Source organism: Nothobranchius furzeri, chromosome 12 (assembly GCF_043380555.1).
Source record: "Nothobranchius furzeri strain GRZ-AD chromosome 12, NfurGRZ-RIMD1, whole genome shotgun sequence".
NCBI classification, from domain to species: Eukaryota; Metazoa; Chordata; class Actinopteri; order Cyprinodontiformes; family Nothobranchiidae; genus Nothobranchius; species Nothobranchius furzeri.
In genome coordinates, this window is record NC_091752.1 from 50,809,343 (window position 1) to 50,829,245 (window position 19,903).

Genomic DNA, 19,903 nt, shown 5'->3' on the forward strand with positions numbered 1-19,903 from the left:
CCGTCTCAGCACACAAGCGTGCACTCACACACGTGCTCGCGCATGTGCACACACACAGCCTGAAGCCAGAATACGGAATGCAGAATATCAGCAGGGGGACAGATTGAGACAGCATGTCATGCGTTTGTGCACGCACACACACACACACACACACACACACAGCCTGAAGCCAGAATACGGAATGCAGAATATCAGCAGGGGGACAGATTGAGACAGAATGCCATGCGGCTGTGACGGTGTGTGTCCTGTCACTGTGACCCGATTGATCATGCGCCCTGGCTACTTGAACAAAGGAGATCTCTGTTTGGCTGAGGGGTTAGCGCGCGAGACTTTCACCCAGGAGTCTGGGGATCGACTCCTGATCGGATGTTTTTTTTTATATGCGCCACAGATTTCTCTGAAGAACTCAGCATTGACGGCTTCAGCACCGCTGTGCCACTCCGGATTTTCTCTTATTTGTTTTGCAAAAGTACTTCCTTTCATTTCTCCACCTCACCCACAAGTACCTCAATTTCTGTTTGTGAAATAGCGTTTCCTTGATCTGCGGTCTTGATTGAAAGGCTGCTACAAGCCGGCTTATGTATATGCATGAGATCCACAAGGCACTTTGCATCGACCATTTATGGCAGAAAGTGGGCGTGGTGAGGGCGGGATGTGACTAAAAGGCAGCTGAGAGACATTCTCGTTAGTCTCCGATTTATGAAGCGGAGATTGCGTGCAGCTGTGCATACTCCATGTTTGATAGATCACAAACCTACTTGGCGTAAGTATATATTTTTTGCTGAGCTTAAGTACAGATTTAGTAAGGATTCTACGCAATGTTTGATAAATGAGACCCCAGACCTTTACATTGGGGAAACTAAACGACAATTACACAAGAGCATGGCACAGGAGATCCACCTCTTTAGGTCAAGACTCTGCAGTCCGTCTACACCTGAAAGACAAGGGACACACATTTAAAGATGACAAAGTGCACATTCTGGAAAGAGAAGATAGATGGTTTGAGGGAGAAGTAAAGAGAGCCATCTATGTCAAACAGAAACAACCTACATACCACGTATTAGGGATGCACCGATCATGTTTTTTGCTGCCGATCACCAATATCGATATCAAAGAATGTTGATCACCAATACCGATCACTTGGATTGGCCAGAAATTTTCTACAACATTATGAGTGCTACAAACTACATAATCTGGGAATAAAGGAAATGTAACCTAATCTAAAATGGTCTGTATTAGGGTTGTCACGGTGTGAAAATTTAACCTCACGGTTATTGTGACCAAAATTACCACAGTTTTCGGTATTATCGCGGTATTTTTTTTTTAAACGTGCTACATTTTCACACAATTAAATAAACCCTGTATGTCAGGAAATATTGTCCTCAGTTTGTCTAAATTTAGCCTAAAATGTGTTATTTTGTAATTATGTTGTTTATTTGTTTACATTTTTTCCCTTTAGTCTTTAACATACCAGTATTTGCCCATAACTTCTTATTTTATGTCTGTTTGATGTCATCATTTTAAAAATATTAGATCAGATGATACTCAGTACTCAAGTAGCCTTCTAATCAGATACTTTTTTACCCTTACTTGAGTAATAAACCATATATCAGGAAAATTTTGTCCTCGGTTTGTGTCCTTCCAGTGAGCTTTGCAGATGTGGGAAAATGTCATCAGGCAGTAATCATTGTTAAATTCATAATTATTCTCAGAGAGAGACCAACTCTTATCTGCCCCTGGGAGCCCGTAATGCATAGCGTCATTTCAACATGGGGGTGTCCGCGACACGGTTTACATGCAGGTAGCGGCGCTGAAGCTGCTTTATATAGCGACTCGTTGCATTCTCCCTCAACCCAAATCCTCGGATCACGCATTTTAGCTAAAACGCTAACGCTAACTTGCCTTGCGTTGACTGTAGAGTTGTGGGTGATGGTCACGCAGATGTGTCATGAGATTTGAAGCATTGCTGCCTTTCACAGACACTTTTTCTGCACGTGCTGCAAACAGGACTTCTATAAACTGTCCCTCGGCATTCTTCAAATTTCCAAAACATGCCCATACTTCCGACTTTGCCTTCTTTGAGGGATAAAAAATGTCCTCCTGAGCGCTGCCGTCTCCTCCTTTGGCCATTATTTCAGCTTTAGCTTCAAGAAAGTTTTGGCTGTAAACAACAAAGCGCGCATGTGCCGCCGGCAACTTCAGCAGATGATACGGTGGCTGGTAAGGGTCACCGCGCCTACACCGCAGCCACGGTAAACCCACGGAGATAATATAGTTTTTTTTTTAAACAAGACGGTTATTATTATTGTCAACTTTTTTTACCGGGGTTTACCGCTACACCGGTTACCGTGACAACCCTACCTGATCGGTCTGCTTTGATCTATTTTGAAAACTCCGATCAAAACCGATAGGGGCGCTATCGGCCGATTGGGATCAAACGCCGATCCATCGGTGCATCCCTACCACCTATAATGCAGCTCTGAATCTAATTCCCAAACAGTTTCAGTGTGTCACAACCTCGCATCTAATCAATACAATGACTCCCTCACAATACAGGCTGACAACTCATCAGGGGGTAGGTGTCATGCTCTGTGTCCCCTTGGTCCCCAGCCCCCTCCTGTTCGTCCTCTGCGTTCCCCTCATGTGTCCCCTTGTGCTCTGTGTGTCCCTATGCTTCCCCAGCCCTCTCCAGGTTCTCCTCATGTGTCTCCTTGTGTTCTCCAGCTCCCTCTAGTCTTCCCTCATGTTTCCTCCTAGTCACTCCCGTGTAGTTCCTATTGGTTTGTATTAGTCCTCCTCACCCCTCTTGTCATTAGTTTATCTTTGCCCTTAGTCTTTAGGTTTAGTTATTCAGGGTTTTATAGTTTATTTTCCCCTCTGCTTAAGTTCTTTCCCCATTTAGTTTATTAATGGCACCTGTCTTCCCTCTAGGCCTCACTCCTCACACCTGTCACCTGTTCCCGATTGCTTCCCTCTGTGTTAAAAACCCTGTCTTGTCCCTCAGTGTTGTTGGTCCATTGTTTGTGTCAGCGTTGTTCTGTTCCCTCTCGAGTTTCTCCAAGTCTGTGCTCATGAGTGAGCTTTTGTTTGTTTTTTTGAGCGTTCCGTGTGTTTTTGAGATTTAGTCTTTTTTTTTTTTGTGCTTTGGACTTTTGGCGCATCCTCCTTTAAATAAAGGAATTATTTTCTTTAACCACTCCTGCCTTGAGTCGTTCTGGGAATTCTGCATCTTGGGTCCAAACCTCCTGCTCTCGTCGTGCCAGTAGGGAGAAGGGGTATTCATAGGTAGTTTCTGCTTGTTAAGCAACAATAATCAGCTACAGTTTATAAGCTTGACTCTCCCATTCTCCAGTCAGAATTGACAAAGCTCCACGGCTGAGGAGCGAAAAATCTTCAAGAAACTAAAGAATTGCAGTTGCCTTCATTTGAACCCTTTTGGTTAGTGACCATATTGCTTCCACATGTAATCTTTGCTTATGATTTGTAAAATCAATGGAGCTATAGCCATCTTTGTGTTAGAAAATGTTGACGATGTGGCAGCCATCTTGATCTAGGTTCAAAATTCTTAGATTTCCATCCAGGGAGTATTTTCTGAGAGTTTCATTAAGGTCTACCTGGTGGTTCATGAGATTTTTTTGCTAAAACACAAAGAAAAGCAGACACTAGAAAAAGCATTATGTTTCATCTTAAGAATAATTAACAGAACGATACGTGCATTGTTTTAAAAAAACAGCGCATACGTGTGACCTCACAGATGACCCTTAATAATAACTCATCAGTCTTTGGTTTATTGTGTTGGTGATTATCTGAAGTCAGATATCAATGCAGTGAGATGACACCACTTTAAACCATCCTGTGGGATTTCTTCACTGATTAAGTTAATTATCCACAACAACATGTTCACCCAACAGCTCCATTTCATGGCAGACTGCAACAGGAGGAAAAGCACACGTGTGGTGACGAGGGCAGCATTCCACTTCTGCAGCTGTTCACGCTGGTTCTGTAAAACAGCTAATGGGCATAACTTCTAAATGGAATGCAACCCTCGTAAAACACCTATATTACCCTTTCAAGTCCAGATATTGTCTGTGAAATAGTGTTTCCTCAAAGCAAAATGAAAATACGACTCTGCAATAAGACACACAGAAGTGCTGATAAAATACTTGAGCCTTTTTGCCTGAGGCAGCCATATTGGATTGCTGATTTGAAGTTGTTGAGGTTTATTTGTCTTACTTTAGGGCTAGATTCCATAAATCTCATCATTTAAAACTTGGATGTGGTAATCATGTCACATTAGGGCTGAATTGAATAAAAAAGATGTCAATAAGAAAATCATATTGTGGTTTTTTTATTTATTTGTTCAGACTTGTAAAAACCCAAAATATTGCCAACTACTGTAACCTTTTTTCAGGACAATTTCCTGGTCCAGGAGCAAGCAGAGTGCATCTCAGCTAATAGAAGACAGGTTATCCAGAATCGGAAGGTTGCAGGTTCGATCCCTGCTCCGGACAGAGAATTCTGCTGTTGTGTCCTTGGGCAAGACACTTAACCCATCTTGCCTGCTGGTGGTGGTCGGGGGGAACTTGGTCTTTAATGCACCAGGCAGCCATATTGAATTTCAGTCTGGGATCTCCAAGCCTTTAGCTTTGGGGGTGTTCCAGTTGATTTGTGTGACTCGGAACTCTGAAATAGTGACTTCCGATTATAAATGGGTTATTGGTAAATGGTAAATGGCCTGTATTTGATATAGCACTTTCTAGAGTCCTGGAACCCCCCAAGGCGCTTTACAACACAATCAGTCATTCACCCATTCACACACATTCACACACTGGTGGGGATGAGCTACAATGTAGCCACAGCTGCCCTGGGGCGCACTGACAGAGGCGAGGCTGCCGAGCACTGGCGCCACCGGTCCCTCTGACCACCACCAGCAGGCAACATGGGTTAAGTGCCTTGTCCAAGGACACAACGTCAGCAACAGACTGAGCGGGGCTCGAACCTGCAACCTTCCGATTACGGGGCGAGCACTTAAGTCCTGTGCCACCATCGCCCGTTATTGTATTTATTAAACCATTTAAACATTGGTATAGTTGAAAACCTTTGTAATAAACCCTCAACATTAGCATGAAATCAGAGTTACCTTTAAAACCACCACAGCTGCACACATGATCAAAAGGTTGTTGTTTTGTGTTACTAAAAACCTTTTCTTCTTTTTGTATTAGGCAGTTATGACTTAATAATCCTTTCATTCGCTTTTAGGTGTTGCTATTTTGTTGCAGGCCTGTAAACTGAACTTTACCTTGGTATTTTATCTCGCAGCTATCAGAGCTTCCTGAGGAAACTCAGAAACAAGTCATAAACTAAGACCGTGTGTTAACATATTAAAAACAACACTGGAGCTGTTGATTTTGATCATTTATTTATATATTTTATATTTTCTTTTTAATTTTATATTAAACATTCCTTTGATTTCATGTTGACCGACTCAGTCCTGTGGAGTCGAAGCCTCCGCTCTGATGATAGAGCACACACTCAGTAGGTATTTCTGTACAATTTCCTTTTAATGTTGGGACGTTGAGGCAACAGAGGGAAGCATGTTTATGGCAGATGTGTCGACATTTCCTGCGCTTCACTTCCTCTCATCTCAAAAGGAAAGTTTGTGTCACAGCGAGTGTGTTCATCTCAAAACATTAAGGAGGGACATTTGACACAAACTTTGATTTGAAAGCGCCTTTCAGAGTCAGAAAACTTTTAAGCGCTTCACAATAATTCATGATTTTACAAGAGCACGTTCACTGAGAAACCGCTTTGTACTCGTTATTTTTTAAATGCAATAAATCACGTTTCACATTCAGGCTAAAAGTGAAAACAGTCTTCACCCCTATTTCCTGCGTTAGCCACCAATGGAAAATCGATGGGGAAACACTTGGATTAGAAAAACCACACAGATCTACGTCACACAGAACATTTGCATTCATGGACTCACCCATCTTGGCTCCTGATGGGAAAGGCTGTTGTTGGTTTAGCGTCCAGGAGAGCAGAGCACGTCTTGGCTAGTGGAAGCTAACTGTTAGCCTTAGCAGCTCCACAGCATGGCTTATCTTCTTCAGGTTTTAGTTATTTGTGGAGATAAAACATCAACGTTCCATATGTTCCGCTATAGAAATGATTTTTTCTTCTTTTATGTTCTTCTTTCCAGAGGGAATGGAGATAGTGTAAACCAATCAGAGCCAAGATGTCTATCAGGAAATAATAATTTTTAAAATTCAAAATTCAGCTGTTTTCTGCTCCAACTAACTTCTACTTCCTGAAACAGGAGCACAAGAGCGACTCACAAGGCATTCATTTTTATAGAGACCTCTGCAGATTTATTGAAATAATGAGCGAACTTGGTCTTTAAAGGACACTCTAGACAGGAATTAGTGAACACGGTGGTGTTAGCAGGTCAGATTTAAAGTTAGAGCTTGTTTTTACGATGTTATAAAGTCCGGTCAAAGACGAAGGAATTTACGTGGAAGACGGTGTCCTATTTACGCTCACATACTTTAGGGTTTGGGAGTCAACGTTGACTAAACAGAATATCAGTAAGAACACAAACCACCCTTAGCTTTAACCTGAAACAGTTGGTTAGAACTGTGTCCTCACTCCAGCACAGACTGTATGTTCTTGGCACCGATAAGACATTTCAGAAGTCCCGATGTCCCTTAATGTCCCACACCTCCTGTACGTTATTCATTTCTGCTGAGACAAGTTTCCAGCTGTACAGCAGAATCACAATCAGGGAGCATCTTGGGCACTCCTCCTGGCTCAGCAGATTCCACAGATTACTGACCCGTGTGGAGATTCCTCAACCCCCCCAACACAAACCCTCCTCTATTATCAGTGCCAGGCCACCACTCACACTCTGTCTCCCCCGCACAGGGGCGCATAATGTCAGCAGAGCTCCTGACGAATACCAGCCAGTCAGAGGAGAGACACTCGGTCACTACTTTGTCTTTCTTTAAAGGGACTTTACGGAGTTTTGAATTTTTATGCTCACGATTGCCCCCTCGGGCCAAAAGCGTAACGGCAGCTTCAATAGTAGGCTCGTGCACAAGGCGCGCATGCTGTACGTGCACACTCCTTAACGAAAATAACAGCTGAGACAGTCCCTTGTGTGTGTGTGTGGTGGTGGTGGTGGTGGTGGTGGGGGGGGGGGGGGGGGGTGAAGGACAGAGGACAGGAGAACATGCAGCTAATTAATTAAATTATTTGGTTCTGTACCTTTCTCTTCAGCACAGCCGACAAAGGTTTAAGATGGGTCAGTCCTCCTGCATGCTCATGAAAAATTGTGCCAAAATGAAAGTTGAACCCACATCTTTTTTATCTGTGAATTCAATGCCGTTCGGCGAGTCTCAAATAAAAATGTGGGCATCTTACTGTAAAAAAATATACCATTAATGTAAAAAAGAAACTCTAAATAAACTCTGTTCACATCCAGAATCGAACCCAGGTCTTCTGTACGAGAGTCCGACATCTTACTAGATGATCTAAAGCGCCAATGACGTGTTCTGTATCTGTAAGATTTATATCCTTGATGATCGCTGAAACACCGTTCAAAGAACGGTTCGGAGGGAAAATAGCTATTTTGTTGCTAATTTGCAGGAAATATCTAAAAGAACGTTCTACAAAAAGTAGCTAACTGTCCTCAGAAATGTAGCTAGCTTTGTCACTAGGTGGCACTACCTCTCTCTCTGCTGCTAAAGCTACTGATAGCAAATGCTACAGGCGATGCCTGAGCGTGAACGCACATGAAGCAGCCTGCTCGACCCGAGCATCTCTCTTTTTCTGTGATTTTACAGAAAAACAGGCAATCACAGTAAAAATGCCAGGACTCATTCTACAGGACCAGGGAATTGCAGGAGAATGTATGAAGAAGATATTTATTATTTCTATACATGTTTTGGCTGTCAAACTTCCATAATGCCCCTTTAAAGAGACCATTTTAAAGTGTGTTTCTGAGTAAACAATGCAAGTAAACTTCTATCTTACCTTTCTGAGTGGATCCTTTTGGACTAACAAGATCAAAGCGCCAGCTGCTATTGTTAAAATGCTCCTATCTCTAAAATACCATAGTGGTTTATGCAACATTATCATAAAAACCTTCACTCTGATTTCACATTACACGATTATGTTGGCAGAAACGGTGCAAAGTTCCTGACCGCCAGTGTGCACCAGGATCTCTACTGGAGTTTGCAACTGATATGAACCAAGGAGCATCAGAGGCACTATGAAGAAAAGAGAAAAACATGAAGGAAGTGTGGAGAATAAAGTCCAAATGTTAAAAAAGGTTGATAGTTGAGTGTGTAAAGTATAGTTCAAGACAGCAAACGCTGTATTCTCCTGAATCCAACTGAATTTTTTATTATCATTAATAATAATATTTATGTATAGGTTAACAGGAAAAATTATTAATAAAATGTTTTCCTGTTTGAGAATTTTATTGAGTAGAAATTAAAGGCCAATTAATCGAGAAACCATTTTTTACTTTTTTTTAATATAAATAATTGGTCATGCTAAGATTAACATACAGGCTAAACATGTCTTCTACCTCTATTTCCTGGATTAGCCTCGATTAAAAAAAAATAGACAGGAAAACTCTTGGATTGCAAAAGCCAGTCAATCACATGTCAGATTGCTAAATTAGCACTCATGGACTCACCCATTTTGGCTCCTGATGAGGAACGCTGTGTTGATGTAGCATCCAGGAGTGAGAGAGCAGAGCGCATCTCGGCTAGTAGAAGCTAACTGTTAGCATTAGCAACTCCACAACATGAAAAAACTCCTTCAGGCTTGTGGTATTTGTGGAGATAAAACATCAACAATGCAAAGCAGAGTCAGTGGTAGAGTCGTGTTGCTGTTAGTCAATTAGAGGCGAGATGTCAGAATATCAGGAACTTCAAATCCTGCCATTTTCTGCTCCCCTCTGCTCTGGATCACTTCTGACTTCTGAAACAGGAGCGCCAGAGCTTTTTTTTTCCCACAGATATTGACTCACAAAAGTAAAGTGCATCATAAAAACAAGTGAACTCTGTGTTTAAGGAAGTTCTTATCAGTACTCTAGAAGTAGCCAAAAGACCGAGCCAAGTGTTCAAGGTAGAGCTAAGAAGATAATCAATTAATCGTACGATAGATGAAAATAAACTCAATAATTTTTTCCAGCCTCAGTATATCGAGGTTAAAAAAATGTACAACTCTATTATTAATATTTATCATTATTGAAATGCAGTTTTGTTTTCTGACACTGGATAGGCAGTTGTATTTATTGAATTGGAGACACAGGATCTATTTTATTTTTGGTGCAAAGTTTTCTAACATAAAGTGAGAGTCCTTTTTTAATTAAGTAATTTATTTTTTATTTATTTAGAAGTTCTGGTTTGTGGCATTCCAATGTTAAATAAATGTTAAATTGTTGCATTTTAAAGGGTGTACTTGCATTATTATGATATATTAGCATTACATAAGTGGTTACTTTGGTCTTGATAATGTAGACAATTATATCGTTTATCATCAATAATTTGTTGGAAAATATATCATCCAGCAAAAGTTGTTACCGTCCCAGGCCTAGTTCAAGGGTTAATGCAGTTAATCACAGTGATGCAGGGGACTGTGCTGTTCTGGTCCTGCAGGACCTGACTGCAGCCTTTGACACTGTTGACCATCACCTGCTACTGGAGAGGCTGAGAGACTGGGTAGGCCTATCAGGATCTGCTCTGGAGTGGTTCTCCTCTTATATTTCTGAGCGCTCCTTTTCTGTGGCCATCTCCAAGTTTAGGTCCTCCACCACCTCCCTTACCCATGGTGTCCCACAAGGTTCTGTGCTGAGGCCTCTGCTCTTCCTCTATCTGCTTCCTCTTCAGCACATCCTGAGCTCCTTCAAAGGAATCTCCTACCATCTTTATGCAGATGACATCCAACTGTACATCTCCTTTAAGCCCCATGAGATGTCTAAGCAGCAGCTGTTACACACCTGCTTAGACTCTATCAAAACCTGGATGGCTGGGAGATTTCTACAGCTGAATGAAGATAAGACTGAGATCCTCATCTGTGCCCCAGACAAGCTGGTTCCCAAAGTCAGAGACTCTCTTGGTCAGTTTGCTTCCCACACCAAACCTTCTTTCAAGAATCTTGGTGTGACCTTTGACCCAGCTCTCACCCTGGATTCTCAAGACAGTTCTCTTGTTCGCTCTTCCTTCTTCCATCTCAGGAACCTTGCTAAGCTGAGTCCCATTCTGTCCCGCTCTGAACTTGAGACAGTTCTCCACACCTTCATCTCCTCACGCTTAGACTACTGTAACTCTCTTTTCACGTGTCTGAGCAGAACCTCCCTGAACCATCTACAGGTGGTTCAGAATGCCTGTGCTCGGCTTCTGACCAAGTCCTCCAAATACACCCACATCATCCCGCTTCTTCTTCAGCTTCACTGGCTGCCAGTCAACTTCAGGGTTCATTTCAAGATCCTGGTTCTGGTCTATAGGGCCTTACATGGACAAGCACCATCTTACACTGGTGATCTTCTTAGTACCTACACCCCCAGCAGGTCCCTGAGGTCCAGTGACCAAAGCCTACTGGTTGTGCAGCGCACCAGGCTAAAGACCAAAGGTGACAGATCATTTGCTGCTGTGGCCTCCAGACTCTGGACCTCTCTCCGCCTGAGATCAGTGGACTCAGTGGTCTCCTTTAAAAAGCAGCTGAAGACTCATTTGTTCAGGCTGACTTTTGTATGACCTTCTTCACCCTCTCCTTATTTTGCTCTGCCTACCTATTTCACCTTCTTCAGGATCCACTGATTTCCCTCTTTCCTATTCACTCTCTCTCTCTTTCTTAACATTTTTGTTTTTGTGAAGCGCCTCGTGATTTTTATCTTGAGAGGCGCTATAAAAATTATATTTTCTTCTTCTTCTTCTCTTCTAATCTTAAAATAACTTCTCTAAACGTTATCATTGATCATCAGGATTTGGACTTTTATCTCCACATTTAAACTTTTTATGGACACATTTTTCCTAGTGTCCCTCAGAGTGCAACAAATAATGTTAGTAATATCTTGGCTCGAACTAGCCATTAGCTCATTAGTCCCGTAAATTGTTAAAAGCTATTTCTCTGAATGGAGGCTACTCATGGAGAATCTACATTGAGTAAGATAATTTACTCAGAAACACCTATCAGAATTACAGAAATGTCTTCGGTCTTCATCATTAACATTTGAAGGAGACGCATAAAGCCTTGCTTTTTATTATTTTACTGTGGAGCTCTGCCGGAGAGCTGGTGAATTGTGTCATCAAATACCAGAGAGATGAGACAGCTCACATCAGCAGCTGGTCACATTTTTAGCTCACACTCACTCCTGCAGGAGGAGCAGAAGTGTGACATAATGTGATCAGAACCGTTTTTGTTTGGATTAAAGAGGTCACATTTTAAGCTAAAATAAGGAAATAATACATCTGCTGGCTGTTTAGACTGATTCAGGATGTCTTCTCTAGTCCGTGTTCAGTCTGTTGATTGACTGAATGATGTTGTTCTTTTCAGAGGATTTCTGGACGTTTATTTGAGCTATAATGAAGATTTTTTCACCTCAGTAAACAAAAGTCTTTTGGGAAAAGCAGCATCTTAATTCATAATGTGATGAGAATTCAGCTGGTTTATTAGGAGACGGACTCAAATCCCCACAGTGGTTTTATCGTCATTTCTTCTTTTAGTAATCTGAGGTTTTATATTCCCATCTTTCTCAAAGGAAATGTACAACATAGATTTTCTAATTTAACAAATCATTTTTTATTTCTGTTTAGGAAATCCAGAATTGCCAATCTCAGTTTTTATGATCTAATACAAACTGAAGTCATTTTAAGGTTGAAATAGGTGAAATCTTTTAATTTCTTTTTGTAATTTGTAACCTGTTAACATTCAGAATACATTATTGTTAATGACCCAGCTTCTATAACATGATATTTCAGCTCCACGCCTTGTAAAAGTGACTGAGTTGGAGCCATTTTTGTGCTCATTTGAGGTCACGAGGAAGCCGATTCCATCTGTGAGCAGCATAGTAGCTAAAAGCAGCTTCATCCTGTTTGGTTCTGAACACACACGAGATCCAACATGTATTCTGGCCCCATGCCATTGAGTGATTTATAAACTAGTAGTAGCACTTTGGAGTTTATTCTTTAGTTTACTGGTAACCAGTGTAGAGATTTAAGAACGGGAGTGATGTGCTTGGTTCTCTTGGTTCTTGTTAAGACTCTAGCAGCAGCATTCTGAACAAGCTGCAGTTGCTTCACAGTGAAAAGACCATTGCAATAGTCTAGCCTGCTGGAGATGAACACATGAATGAGTTATGTCTAATTTATGCTTCTCCGTCAGCTCCACGGGGGAGAGACACGCACGCACACACGGAGACAATTTGCCCTCCTATTTCTCCGTCTCCTGGGGAGGGTTGCAAAGCTATTCCCTGCCAGGACAACAGAGGGCGTAGCGTTGTTCTGGGGTATCCGGTCCAAGAAAGTGTGTATTGTGTTTTTTGCATTTCAGAGACTTTTTAACAGCTCCTTTATGTCACGGTTTGGACCCATTTGGTGACAAAGCCGTTAAACACCCACCTCCGCGCTGCCTGGACCGCGGAAGGGCAGCTTCTGGGAGTTTTTTTCCTGGATGACATTACAGCTCAAACTTTTCCTGCCATCCTGGAGCGGGATTGGCCGAGACAGGGATAGTGGAGACGGTCATGGGGTCAACGCCTAGCTCCTATTGTCTTTGTGGAGCCGAGCTGGACCCATACCGGACGAGCCGTTCACTTCCTTAGAACACCCCCCCCCCCCCCCCCCCCCCCACACACACACACACCCGCTCCACAAATCCTCCTAAGGCCTTCCATCACAGACCCCTCTTCCTTCCTGGGGAGCAGCAGGAATCACGTGAGCAGGGCAGCAGCTGGAGTTTACAGTCGGGAGCACAGAACACAACACAGCAGCATGCAGCAGCCACCTGCATGTTCACCCTGGGCTTTATCATCATGGTAAACGATTCACAGGAGCTCTCCGTCATCTTTGTGCCGCTTGTTCTGCCTGAACAGACGGAGCCCATGCTGGAGGTAGTTTCTTATTCCTCTGCGATGCTCACAGCTTTTCGTTCTAACCTTTCTGTTTTCTCCTCCAGGAGGTGCGAACCGAACTGAGGCCACGTCTGTGCGTGATCCGGCGAGGTTCCAACGGATATGGCTTCAACCTGCACAGCGAGCGCGCGCGGCCAGGCCAGTACATCAGAGCTGTGGATGAAGACTCTCCGGCTGAGAGGGCAAGCCTGCAGCCCAAGGACAGGATAGTAGAGGTACCTTTAGGCCACAGTAAAGCATCAGATCACCTGACAGGTTCTGCTTGAACAGCTGTGATGTCATGAGAAAGAGTGGGCCAAAAACAATCCTGCAGGCGGATCCTGGTTGGTCTCACTCACTTCCGCTTCAGCGTAGTCTTTTTTTTTTTTTCTTAGATAAAAATAGAGAAGAATGGTGTGGGATGCAATCAGGCCACACCTAGAGCTAAGTTAGGGAGGGAACGTCTGATTTAATGAAATGTTGAGGAGTAATGGAAAAGATCAGAAGTTGTTAAGCAGGTTTCTGTGGAAAGAAACTAAACTAGTAACGTCGTTCCCGTAGATAGGCTATCTATACGAATGACCTCAGCAGGCATGCACCGATACCACTACAGTTACTTCAGTTGTGTCGATGAGGTATTTCACATTAAAAAACCTCCACTGACGTGGCTGACATGTTTATGAATATGCGCGCGCGCGCGCACACACACACACACACACACACACACACACACACACACACACACACACACACACACACACACACACGATACTGGACGGATACCTGATGTCTATCAGTGACAGGCTAGACAAGCCGCTGCACAACTCCAGTCTCTGGTATTTGTCTATTTAAATAACAAGAAAATAAACTATACATAAAAACAGTGGTGTGGAAAAACTATTTCCATCTTTTGCATGTTTGTCACACAAAATGTTTCTGATCATCAAACACGTTTAACCATTAGTCAAAGATAACACAAGTAAACACAAAATGCAGTTTTGAAATGATGGTTTTTATTATTTAGGGAGAGAACAAAACCCAAACCTACGTTGCCCTGTGTAGTTGCTGCCTCGCAGTTAAACGGTCAGAGGTTCAAATCCCATATGTTTTCCCCATGCGTGTGTGGTTTACTCCCAAAAACACGAATGTTGGGTTTGTTGGAGATTCTAAACTGTCTCTATGTCTTATGTGTCCCTGTGATGGACTGGGGACCAGTCCAGGGTGTCCCTCACATCTTGCCTGATGATGGCTGGAGATGGACACCAGCTTCCCACGACCCTACAGGGGGATATGGTAAATGGTTTGTATTTGTATAGCACCTTCGAGGGTTCTACAACCCCCCAAGGTGCTTTACAACACATCCAGTCATTCACCCGTTCACACGCTGATGAGATACTTTGTAGTCACGGCTGCCCTGGGGCATTCTGACGGAAGAGAGGCTGCCTAACTCTAAAACAGGTGCTACCGATCCCTCCAACCTCCACCAGCAGGCAAGGAGGGTTAAGTGTCTTGCCCAAGGACCGCGGCAGCATGAGCAGGACTCAAATCCACAACCTTCTGGTTACAAGACAGGCCTTAATTCCTAGTTGTTTTAGGAGGACAGTGTTCTTGTTTTGTGAACTGACCGAGACTAGCTCACTCTGGTCAGAATTGTAAATTATGGCACTACATTGCTACCAAGTAACCTTTTCATATACTTTAATTATTTTCTTGAGCCAGTAGGAGCTAAAATGACCCTTTGCAGGTTGAATGAATGATCTCAGCCCCCTCTGCTCCTTGTGGGCAGGATACCGCGTTTGCAACTTGATCCTCTGCGGACCAATGACCTGAAGTTTCACAAAGTCGCGTATCTCGAGAAATAGACAAACAAGTTATACCTGGATAGTATTTGTTGTGTCGTCTTCCTAGTGGCGAAGCCTCGAACAAATAAAACTTATCTGATGAAATAAGAGAGAAAAGAACGTCCGACATCGGGAGAGCTCAGAGACAAAGAACGTTTCAAACTGAGACCTCACAATCATGGTGTTGCCCAGTTTGCTTCTACAGCTGTGGTTTAAAACAGACACAAGGGGGTGTTTAAGCTAGCCAAAACTGCCCAGTACCTTTGATTTTATTATTAGTGTAACATTACCTGTGGGTTTAGCTTGATAACAGTCCTGACCCATCTGACTTGCAAAATAAGTTCTACTTTTATCCACTGAAAAGACTAAAATTATTTAAAGAGCAAGTCACCCCCTATCAGAGTATTACTCGACTTCCACTTCCTGTTTGAAAAATGCAACAAATGCTGTTGCCTAGCAGACCAAGAGAGCAGAGCCGCTAACACACACAGACTCACAACATTGTGACATCATAGTGACATCATATGGTACCAGCTAACGCTCTAGGGGACCTCTTAGCCAATAGCAATGGCAGATTTAAATTCAAATGCAGGGCAGAGTTTTTACCTGACAACACAACACTGACAGTTTTTGGCAGAAAATAAAAATTTTAACTCAAATGCACTAAAGTGCAAAACTGTCACGGTCAGACCTAGTGACGATCAGCCGGATCCAACAACAGCCAAACACAGAAAGTTTTAAAGAGTTTAAGGACTTGTTAAAGCAATCAGGACCAGCTGGAGTCAGTTTCGGGTGGCGTGGCCTGGGAGGGAGACGATTCAGATGTCTTAATCTGAAGAGTGACTGACCTTCTGAAAACAGCAGCGGTGTTCAGCGGTTAGGGATGCCGATGAAGGCGAGTGCTCAGATTCAGGCTGGAACTGAGGCAATAGACGGGTTCCGTGGTCAGACAGACTGAGGTCGGGTAACAGGCAGGCAGAGGTCAGTAATAAGCAAGCAGGCAGGCAGGCAGACAGACAGACAGACAGACAGTCAGACAGACAGTCAGACAGACAGTCAGACAGACAGACAGGTTCAAACGCTCAAAGGACTGTGACAGGGCAGCAGACGATGAGCAGCAGGAGCCAGGTGCTTAAATAGGGAGCAGCACAGGTGGAATTAATCAGCTAGATTACTGCTGCTGCAGGGAGACAGGAAAACACAGAGATCAGGGCATGATCATGACACAAAACGATTAACTACACGTGTCTGCAGCATGATTAGACATGCATTTATATAGTTTATCAGAAATAAAAAGTAGAATTGGGGGTGACTTGCTCTTTAAACTTTGATTCTGATCTTGGTTCTGTGTCTTTTTTACTTTCTTTTGTCATTTAAACCTATTTTTAATCATTTCTAAAATCTTTTTATACTTTAATATTTTTTTGTTTCGTTTTTGTGAAGCGCCTCGTGATTTTTATCTTGCGAGGCGCTATATAAACGATTTTTTTTTCTTCTTCTTCTTCTTCTTTCATATCAAGAATGCAATTTTGTTTAGAGCACATGAATAAACCATGTTTCAGCTTTTCTCATACAAAACTTAACACAAACTATATGAAACAGAGACATTAAAGGTAGAAGTGTCTAGAAGTGGGTTTCCGTCCCCTGAGAGGGCCCCACGCCACCCACTGAGGAGCAGGGGCTTTAGAAGGAGCAGACAGCCATTGTTGCTGGCCAGGCAGCTATTGTCCAGCTTCCTCTGCAGGCCCAGCTTAGACGTGCACGTCCACCCTATGACCTAAACACTCACACAGTCTTTCAGACGTTTCTCACATGCTTTCCCATGGAGATTCTCATACCAGAAGACTCAGCTGATCCAGAGTTAAGGCGCGACCATGAGCCTGGTGTAAAAGTTAGGAATGATACAAACTAAACACGGGGCAAAATTTGATGATTAATGTGCTGGATTTCCTGTCTGCGAGATTTGCAGTGATGGTTTGGAGGAAGCACTCTGCTCGCATCTACGTGCGAACAAAAACACACAGCTCAAGACCAAACTATAGGGAGGCCTTGTGTTCAGTTTTTAAATGTAGTCATGCTGCGAGGTTTAAACGGGACATATTATGACGTTTAGTCTTAACTTGTAATAGCTCCATGGTCAATACCAAACATGTTCTCCAAGTTTTTTGCACTAAATCCCTCTCACATAAAGCTATTTCAGCTGTTTCATTCTTGACAGTACCTTCCAGAATGAGCCGTTTCAGGGTTCTGTCACTTTAAGAAAACAAGCTAAATGGCCTGTATTTGGTATAGCGCCTTCTAGAGCCCTGGAACCCCTCAAAGCGCTTTACAACACAATCAGTCATTCACACATTCACACACTGGTGGGGATGAGCTACAATGTAGCCACAGCTGCCCCGGGGCCCACTGACAGAGGCGAGGCTGCCGAGCACTGGCGCCACCGGTCCCTCCGACCACCACCAGCAGGCAACGTGGGTTAAGTGTCTTAAGCTGGAGCTGGCCACTCCCACCCATCCCCCCACTCAGGCTGCTATAAGCTGAGAAGCTCAGATAACCTGGAGGTGCTCAGAGTAGAACCACTGCACCTCCATCAGCAGCTCTTTTGCAAGTGAGAGGTGGTCCTTTTCTAATTTCCACGTTTGTGACATCACAAACAGAGACTTTTTGAAACATCTCATTTTAGGCACATAATTCCTAAAACCCAACACTGACAAACAAATAGATGAACAGATTTTTTTTATATTTGGAGTGTTATAGAGGCAGTGGAGACCCACATGGCAGCAGTAAAGCATGCAATAGGAGAGTTTTGCATATTATGACCTCTCTAAAGCTGTTTTATTCTCTGTTCTCAGGTGAACAACATCCCGGTTGAAGGGAAGACACATTCGCAGGTGGTTGCTGCCATTAGAGCTGGCAGTGACGAGGTTCGGTTGCTGGTGGTGGATCCCGACACGGATGCCTTCTTCAAGAGATGCAGAGTGACCCCCACCGCCGAGCACCTGACGGGTGAGAGAGCTGCTTCTTCTTGCTGTCACCTGCAATAGAGAGGCTGTAACAGGGTGAATAACTGTAATTATCTCTCAAGATGTCACTTCAGGGTCTTCACCGTTACGCAGATGAGTCTGTCAGGTCCTCTGCTCTTCTTCTTCTATATTTATCTGTCTTTTCTGTCCTGTCTCACTCTCTCCCCCACTTTTGTGTTGCTGCTGAGGATGACAAACACTAAACCACTTCCTGCCCCCTCGCCCTGCTAATGTCGACGCCCTGTGGGGAAAGTTAATCTTTCAGACGTAAATACATCAGATCAGACGGCTCAAACTGCTCTGACTGACTAACTCTTACTGACTTAGACTGGAAGCTCTCTTCTTCTAACAGTCTGATAGTTTTTAAAACAAGGATTATATCTGATGGCCTTCATCAGCTCAAAAATGTGATTAAATGAATAATTCAGTCTTCTGAAGGACACGGGAGACTTTGTTTCATTGTTTTCATGTCAAACAACTTTTTTCAAAGTCAGGATCCAACCTTCAAATCCACTCAAGTGATGTATGAGAGATAAGTTATTGTTTTTCTTTCTTATCTCAAGAGAAAGGTTGGAGGTTTCAAGTTTAATCCCTAACACCACCACTAGAGGGAGCTGATGTGTGCAGGGCCAATCACTCGAAAGCACAGAACCTCCTCAGACAGTCTGAGATTAGTGCCACTCTGCCTCAAGAGACCATTCACGTAAACAGACAAGCTGTCGGCATGGCAACAACCAGCGTGGAAAGGGAGGACGGCTCAGGATACAGAAAGTTGTCATGTTTAAAAATAGCTCCCCCGGGACCCAAGAAATGTTCATGTTGGTGTTTTTATTCAGGTAAAATGGAAGATTTCATGTCTGGAAGATTTGCTTTTACAAAAAAAATGTGGTTGATAATAAAAGGGTAATAAATTTACTAATAGTTTCATTTTTGACATTTTAGTCCAAAAAGGCAAAAATATTTGTTTTTAGAATTTTTTAGATTTTAGCTCCACACATAATCTGAATCTTATCAGAAGGTTTTAAACTGTTTTCTTCACCTATGAATATGTCCTCGCCTACAATAATCCAAATGAAAATGCGGAAGTACCGCACCACACCTTTAGGTGGAGAGAGTGTTCACATTAACAGCATAGCAAAAAGCAGAGGAAGAACATTCTTACCTTGGCTAAAGAGTTTCTCAGAATTTGTATTTTCCTTGGTTTTGAATACAATTTTGTCTCAGATGTCATCCGTTTCACACAGAATCAAATTTAATTAGCTAAAGTCTGCAAAAACAGCTCCAGTTTGTTTGTCTACAGCGCGTAAAGGGAAAGCAGGCGCGGGTGTCTGAAAAACTCAAAAGTGGGACGTGGTACGAATGGAGCTGCAAATACAGCAATCTCTGTTTTTTACCAAATCTGGAATAGCGTAATAGTGGAGTAGTGTGTGTGGCACTGATGCCTTACCCCAAAATTCTACTATCTCCGCTCCGCTCCGGCACGAACTCCGCAGCAAAAACGGTCCCGTTGTAGTCAATCAGAGCTGCTCCACTACTGTGGCCGTGTGGCGCAGTGCCCTGCCTGTCGTTCCGCCATCCGACAAAAATAGGATCGATTCTATTTTTGCCAGATGCCGGAGCACCTCCGCAGTCAATGGACAGAAATCACAACCGCCCAACAGGAGACGGAGCAAGCACAACTTCCGTTATTTCACAATAAATCGATAAACAAAAAGCGTTTTTTGTTTCATATGCACATGTTTAACAACTTTTAACAACTATCAATGGCGGTTGAACTTTAAATGCACAAAAGTAAGCCATAAATACAGTTTCCACTATCAAAGTCACACTTTGTTGATCCAAACACTGCTGATCTCTCAACACAAATGATGGGCAGATTAAACAGTTCATTTCGATGCTTCTCCCACACAACGGGTGTT

The 19,903-nt window shown here is 43.0% G+C and overlaps 1 protein-coding gene across 1 annotated transcript in view; it reads left to right on the forward strand.

Annotated features, from left to right (window-relative positions):
* Positions 1–19,903, forward strand: part of nherf1b (NHERF family PDZ scaffold protein 1b) — a 60,871-nt gene that overhangs the window by 36,915 nt on the left and 4,053 nt on the right. Inside the window, exons 2-3 of the mRNA XM_015945946.3 lie at positions 13,186–13,356; positions 17,814–17,967. Of these exons, the coding sequence (XP_015801432.3) occupies positions 13,186–13,356; positions 17,814–17,967 (325 nt within the window). The remainder of the gene's footprint in view (positions 1–13,185; positions 13,357–17,813; positions 17,968–19,903) is intronic.